We start from the raw sequence: 7,509 nt of genomic DNA, 5'->3' as shown, positions 1-7,509 counted from the left end.
ATGCTTTTAAAAGCTTACATATAAGTAGATGATTCTTTCTTGGGCCATTGACTATTAAGTAGATATCAACTTTTACAAAAATCATTGAAAATCAACATAGTGGTACAGTACTCTTAATTTTCTTATGGAATAAATATTCCAATCGTATATAAGAACTTAAAAAAAATATGAAGTGATATAAATCATTAGTCATTAAAAGTGGCATTCCTATGCTTCTTTCAGAATAATATATTTTAATTACATCACTTATTACTGATTTGAGTACTTCAATTTTAATATAAAGTTCTACAATATGTCTAAACATGTAACAGAATAAATTAAGTTTTCAACGTTATTTTTTAATGATTTTCAATATCATGAATATATAAATATAAAAGACTTGCATCAACAATAGTGCGAATCCAACAGTCTGTCGCAGGACCAACGACCCATATCTAAATCACGGCCCAAATGAGGGTAATCAAATGCACCAATACTTTCTTAGAAGCCCAAAGGCCACAAGTAACCAGGTCCTAATTTTATTCACTTGGCGTACCATTTAGTCATTTGCTTATTTATTTTCATGATATACATATAACTTGTTCTTAAAGTCCTCTTCTTACCATGAAAATATAAGAACATGTATCTGAGCTAAAGATTAGTTAATTTAATTATGACACAGAAGTGCAGCCCTGGCCTAAGAAATTTCCAAGAGACATGGGAGTGAAAATGGGAATACAAATACAAACCTTACTTTTTCCATTGAAGGGTAGGGGCAGAATCGTAATTCTGAGTTGTGGCCAATAACATGCACACTACAAAGAAAGACCTTCATATTTCTTTTACAACAGTATGCTACAGCACTTTCGTAGTTCAACTCCACATTGTCAACCAAAAACAATCACAGAAAGGTTGAAATGGCAAAAAGAGGACAGAGAATCATACATGTCGTGCCGTAGGCTACAAGGTCCGATGTTTTTACACAAATCAACATTTTTTGCCTGGGACAAATAATTGTACTCAGACCCCTCCATCATCATCATCCTTCTAAGGCACCAAGCAAAAGTAGGCCCATTTTTATCTATGGGACACTATCAAATAATCACAAAAGAAAGCAAGTACCAGATGGGCAGAAAATGATACAGCACCTCTTTTGTATCCATTCCATATTGTTGAAAATTCAACCTCATCCACGAGTGCTTCAATCACTAGCAATTACCCCAAATTTAAAGAACCATCCTTCATCAGCTTCATGCTAAGACTGTTGAATCTTCCTCTTGAGTAATGCCGAGAAGCCTTTCTCCAATCTGTTCCGGTTTTCATCATTGACACGAATTCATCGTAGCTAATACGCCCATCCTGCATCCATTAGATTATAGCATCAGTTGGTTGATTCAGATTTTAAAAGGTTCAGTTAGCAGTTGGATTCGAGCCTCACCTTGTCTGTATCTACTTCTAGGAAAATGTCGTTGGCTACATCTGTACAATCCTCTGCTCCATCTTCCATCAATGCATCTCTGAGCTCGTCTGGCTCGATGTAATTGTTCCCGTCCCTGTCGAAGTAGGAAAAGGCCTTGCGAAGATGCTCATCATTGGCCATTCTTTGTAGGTGTAAGAAAACAGCAACGAATTCACCACAGTCCAGTGTTCCCTTCCCGTTAGCATCAACCTGAATCACAACAATTATGCCAATCAAAATCAGACTAAATGAGAACAAAACAAATAAAAAATAGAAAGCTACTTAACATATGGCATATATATCAGCCAGGCACAAGCACATATCATTTTTCCTTCAAATATTTACATAAAAATGTGACACTGGTAACTCGACATATCCACCATGTAGTAGTAACTCATTTTTGTTAAATTAGCCTAAGTTGGAACCCGACCTCTTACACACAAGACAAACACAAGTGGCTCCATTAACTGCCAACAGTCTAAAGTGTTCATTAATAATTCAGAACATACATATGGCATTGTCTAAAATGTGTCTGCACATACAAAGTGAAAATTTATGTCTCATCAACGTGGACCAATCTCCTCTTAACAGGTGTCCATCGTACTCAACAAAACAACAAGCAAGAGAACTAATTCTCAGAAGAAAAATAAATTAGCTACTGAAACAATGTCCATAATTAATTATATATTTCAACTACAATCCTTGTAAATCTAGGGGCTGGAAAGATTTAGTCTAATAGAAGATTTTGTGTACATAGAGTACACAATGTGAATGGATTGCATATAAGTTTTGACATTTTGATTTAACATCGCATTAGTGAGAGCCAACAGAAAATGAATCAAGGACACTCACAGCTTCAATAAGCGTCTGAACTTCAGACTCTGCAAGCTGGGATCCAAATTTTTTAAGTCCAGATTTTAATTCTTCAATTGAAACAATACCATCATTGTCAGTGTCCATCTTTCTAAACAGTTCCTTTACGTCTTCAACTTCTTCAGTGGATAGGAATTCTGCTATCACCTGTTTGAAGGTACTAACTAAATTATCTTTTGATAATTTAACAAAATAAAAATAACTTCATAGAAGCAGGCAACCAACCCTCAAGGCCTTTCTCTTGAATCTGTTCATCATTGAAAATTGCTTTAGCCTTGACTTGACAACATCTCCAAGAGGGACATTAGGAGCTTTTTTAGCATTTTGGAGCCACGGATGCTCTGCAAACAGACAAATACATATCAGATAAAACACCACCACTAATCTATTGAAACTGAAATTTCAAAGAGAAAACTACTGTAAATCATACAATCTACATTATATCCAATGCTGGTCAAAGAAAAGCCGCAGTTTGGCATCCATTATGAGAATACTTTGATCCCTAAAATTGTAGAGCATAGGTAATTTAATAAATAATCCATAACTCCATAAGGCATCCCAAATCCTCCACATGCAATTTACTGTCTTAAAATTAAAATACGCCTCGGTAACTAACACTGACAATTATAACAGATAACGGCCCGACTAAGCCTATTCGTTTAAATACCAATTTATATCACGATGTATATCTGGACTTTATTGACACTAAATTTCCATTAATACATCTACAAGAGATACAGTAATACCATTCGCAGCATGAACTTGTAGCAGCATAAATCAAAAAGTGTAAGCATCCCTTCTAAGAGTCTTTCTCACCCACTAAAAAATAAAACTCGAGTCTACTTAAAGAATTGGGATTGGAATTCACTTAGCAAGGCCAGATCTGCATTTGCACGAGTTCATTTTACCATATGGAACTTAAACTGCTATCTTACTTTTCTAATCTGTATGATGATTTTACCTGAGCATAATTGAATAAATGATCCAGAAAGAAACTTAAAATGAAGCCCTAAAATAAAAACATTTAACAAAATATGGCCTATAGGACAATACAAGATATCTTCCCCTGCCCCTATCAAATAAATGGTAATTATACAGAATAGATGATAACAACCTATTTAATAAGAAATTGTTTTACATAGTAAGGCAGATGATCATTAGATAAGAGAGGCAATACCAAGAACTTGTTTTGCAGTTAGCCTTATCTTTGGGTCAGGCTCCAACATCTGCCTCACTAAACTCTTGGCACTTTCTGAGATATTGGGCCATGGATCACGTTTAAAATCTATTAGGCCACGAAGAATTGCCTGTGCAACACCTTGTTCAGACTCTGCATCAGGAGCACAATTATGGAAACACTCATCGTAAGATACCAAGATAACAAATGCTAAAGATCTTAATCACCTAAATAACAGACAAACAACCAAGACTGAAAAACTACAGGGGGGGATATAATTTACCTGCCCAAAAAGGAGGAACACCACATAACAATATATAGAGAATAACTCCTGCACTCCATATATCAATTTCTGGTCCATAACTCCGCTTGAGCACCTCTGGAGCCATATAATATGGACTGCCAACAATTTCAGAGAACTTCTCACCTACAAACTTGAAAAAGTTAGTGCCTAGCACCTTTACAAATTACAATACAAGAGCATCACAAAACAAGACACCAAAAATACAACCAAGCAATAGTTGAGAAAAAAGTAATACTATGCAACGAGTTCCACCAAACGTCGTTTAAACAGCACTCCCTAGTGAACAGGTCCTTTTTTTGTCATTCAATGTTAAGAAGATTCGAAGAAAGGAGAAAGAAGAAAGGAAAAGATAAAGCTGGTAAAAAATACTGAAGTTTCTAGATAAACAAAGTCATATGGGATCATTCATTTTCATTATGCATGGTCCAAACGAAATTCAATTAAAAGGGAATAGAGAAAGTTAAGATATACACAAGACACGACCACTGAGGATATCAAATGATACTATTATGTCTGAAATAATCATCGGAGAAAAACTGAAACAAGAATTTAAGATGATCATCTGAAATAATCATCGGAGAAAAACTGAAACAAGAAGAATTGATAAGAAATGAAATGAAACAATCACCTGTCTAGTGTATTGCGTATCTCAATTAGTGTTAAACTTTAAATTAATACATTGACTTTCCACCTAGCAGGTAGAGACTTAAATGTTTTACTAAGAAAATGGGACAGGCATTGTTTCACTAACGGGTAAAGACAAGACTAATCACAAGTCCTTGTCTAAAACATTTCAAAATATGCAATCAGCAGGCTTGTTCAATTAAATGATTTTATATATCCAAAAGCCAATGAACATTAGGAATTAGTCAAAGAAATGCAGAGACCAAAAATGTAGAAGATCATATGTCGATGCAGTTTGGAAGGACTTTTCACTTATCACAAAAAAAAAATGATCAATGCTATATTCAGATTAAAATGGTTCGTTTCGTCGCACATTTATGCCAACAAGAGTTTCATATTCTTTTATCAAGTAAGGGAATGCAACTCAAAAAATTAGTGGCAACTGGATATTAAAGCATACAACAAACCATTAATAAAATGATTAAATGTAGGCCATAAGCAATTCAGCTCACCCTCAAAATAGATCCCTCTTATCACAATTTTGAATTACTTCGAAGTCGTGATTTTTTCAGTGCCCATACATCCCTTGTCTCAATTTTCTAAATTTAGCAACACTTTAAACTTATTTCAACACGCATATCCTTGATTTACCGAAATTAGATAAGTACGACAACTAAGTATAAACATTGATCAAAGCTCATATTTTTCAGAATAAAAAAAAGTTTTTTTTTTACCTGGTTTGAAAAATATGGACAACCCAAAATCAATAGCCTTCAAAGGCGAATTCTCCTTCTTGTTCGCGAACAAAAAGTTTTCTGGCTTCAAGTCCCTATGAATCACCCCATGCTTGTGACATAGCTGAACAACCTCCACAATCGTCCTTGTCACCGCCGCAGCCGCTCGCTCTGTATAATGACCCCTAGCGACAATCCGATCAAAAAGCTCGCCACCCTCACACAACTCCATAACCAAATGAACCGCATTGTCGTCTTCGCAAGCCTCCTTCAAGGTCACAATACTAGAATTCTTCGGCAAATGCTTCATTATCGCCACTTCCCTCCTCACATCGTCAATGTCCACCGCAGTCCTCAGCTTCCGCTTCGAAATACTCTTACAAGCCAGTAACTCCCTCGTCTGACGCTCAATACAGAGGTAAGTAACACCAAACTCGCCACGACCAAGCTCCCGATCCACCAAATACTTTTCCTCAATATTCTCCTTCGGAACCCCAGTCAACACAGTGACCGGCGCCTTCTTCACAGCATTCGAGTCCCGCCGGCCATGATCGTGACCGGAAAAGTTCGATTTCACATCTTCTCTAGCAACGGCAGCCGGAGATCTGCAACAATTCCCCATTGCAAAGTCCCCCCTCCCCCTCCTTTACCCTACTCCAGATCTCACAAAACCCTAACCCAACCAACCCCCCACCTCGCTAGGGTTTCACATCATAATGCCGAAACCCTAACCCTCGAAAAACACTATACAGAACTCCACAAAACACCGAATCCCAAATCTGAGCGATAAATAACCCAAAAAAATATTTTTTTTTTTAAAAAATGTAAAAGAGAGAAGAAGAAAACGAAGCTGAAGATGAGAAGAACTGTAGAAAAACAGTAAAGTGTACGGTAACGGCTCTGATACTCTGTATTGAGAGGTTGAGAGAGAGAAAGAGAGAGAAGAGTGTTTTGGTTTTTGAAGGATTTATTTATTGTAATTATATTTAATTAATTAAATATAGAAAAGAGGAATATTTAGGGGTTTAAATAATAATTTATTTAATTTCTGTTTAATTTATAATTGAATGTTCTTCTTTTGGTTCTGTGAGCTTTGTCGGCTAATCGAAGGGTGGTTTGAACGGTCGGAACGGGACGGTGACAATGGGAAGACACACAACACATTTTTTGGGTTTTTTATTTTTTATTAATAAATTTATAAAAAAAAAAATGAAAATGAAAATTACTCAAATTAATCATTGTTGGTAATTAGTTATTGTTGGGTTGGTAAAATTTTTATGGGATAAATTAATTATTTGAATTTATTTTTTAAATATTTTCATGAGTTATATATGTTTTATGATTGTTTTTTTTAATAGATTTTTTGTTTTTAGTTTTAGAAAATATATATACGATGATGAAGTAATAAAATGGATAATAATTTAATAAACTTTCTTAATTTTTTTTAAAATGGAACATTTTGTGTTTGATTGAAATGTGAGTTAATTTTTCTATTTAGGAAGTCAATGCATGAGCTAAATAATTAATTAGTTGATTTTTCGATTTTTTTTAAATGAGGGAATTTTTATAATTATGGTGGTATTGATTTTGAGTTTGGGTTAGAAAATATTTTATATAGATACAGTCGTAAAAAACTAATATTTTATGTTATGGTCCAAAAATGGTCAAAATGAAAATAATTGGGTTCTCCTTTCAAACCAAAAAAAATAAAAATAATTGGGTTCTAATAAATTGTGCATTAATGAATACCCATTGAAGGGACAGAATGATAAGTGCTTATTAACTAATTGACTTTGCAGCTCTACCCCTACACTTTTAAAATTTTCATATTAAGCCTTTAAAATGTGTTTTTCGGGAAAAAAAATTATTAATGTGCTACTACAATAATAGACTCAAGTGAAATTTTTGAAGCTTGAATTTAATAAATATATATATATATAAGTATGATTAAATAGTTTTTCCAAAAAAAATATGATTAAATAATGCAATATCAAATTTGTATTGCACAATTTAGTTAAATGGGTAAATAGCACTTTGAGTTTCATACTTCACAAATTGTATCAAATTGTATCACTTAATTTTCCTAATATTTATTTTGTAGGAATTAGATCTACAACATTTACTTTATGACTCACATAGGTCTTAAAGTTATATTTTATTAAATAAATCCTAATTTATTATAGTAAAATAGGATTTTTTTTTTTAAAAAACACTTATTTTTTCTCTTTAAACCCTTCTTTATTATCAAATGTTTTATTTTATTTTTATATTTGACCTAAATATTCTCTTAAAATATTAAGAAATAATAAAAAAATATTTTCTATCATACCTCTAAAATATTTAATATATTATATATATA

General features: G+C 33.6%; 1 protein-coding gene across 1 annotated transcript; it reads right to left on the bottom strand.

Annotated features, from left to right (window-relative positions):
* Positions 1 to 715: 715 nt before the first annotated feature.
* Positions 716 to 6,188, bottom strand: LOC133801047 (calcium-dependent protein kinase 13). The gene is made up of 7 exons (XM_062239173.1): positions 5,151 to 6,188; positions 3,772 to 3,915; positions 3,489 to 3,641; positions 2,537 to 2,652; positions 2,291 to 2,458; positions 1,418 to 1,648; positions 716 to 1,338 (listed from the first exon to the last, which is right to left on the bottom strand). Exons 1-7 carry the CDS (start codon positions 5,770 to 5,772, stop codon positions 1,195 to 1,197), a joined length of 1,578 nt encoding a protein of 525 aa, XP_062095157.1. The 5' UTR covers positions 5,773 to 6,188; the 3' UTR covers positions 716 to 1,194.
* Between the last annotated feature and the right edge of the window lie 1,321 nt (positions 6,189 to 7,509).

This window comes from Humulus lupulus, chromosome 9 (assembly GCF_963169125.1).
Source record: "Humulus lupulus chromosome 9, drHumLupu1.1, whole genome shotgun sequence".
Classification (NCBI taxonomy): Eukaryota; Viridiplantae; Streptophyta; class Magnoliopsida; order Rosales; family Cannabaceae; genus Humulus; species Humulus lupulus.
Note: the sequence above shows the minus strand (reverse complement) of the source record. Positions and strands in the feature narration are given on the sequence as shown.

What these genes read in the sequence shown, in the direction of transcription:
- LOC133801047 (XM_062239173.1), bottom strand. Translation starts at nt 5,772, where the DNA reads ATGGGGAATTGTTGCAGATCTCCGGCTGCCGTTGCTAGAGAAGATGTG. An exon ending in TGTTCCTCCTTTTTGGGCAG is followed by an intron (nt 3,642 to 3,771) that starts GTAAATTATATC and finishes CTCCTGATGCAG; the next exon opens with AGTCTGAACAAGGTGTTGCA. An exon ending in TCAAGAGAAAGGCCTTGAGG is followed by an intron (nt 2,459 to 2,536) that starts GTTGGTTGCCTG and finishes ACCTTCAAACAG; the next exon opens with GTGATAGCAGAATTCCTATC.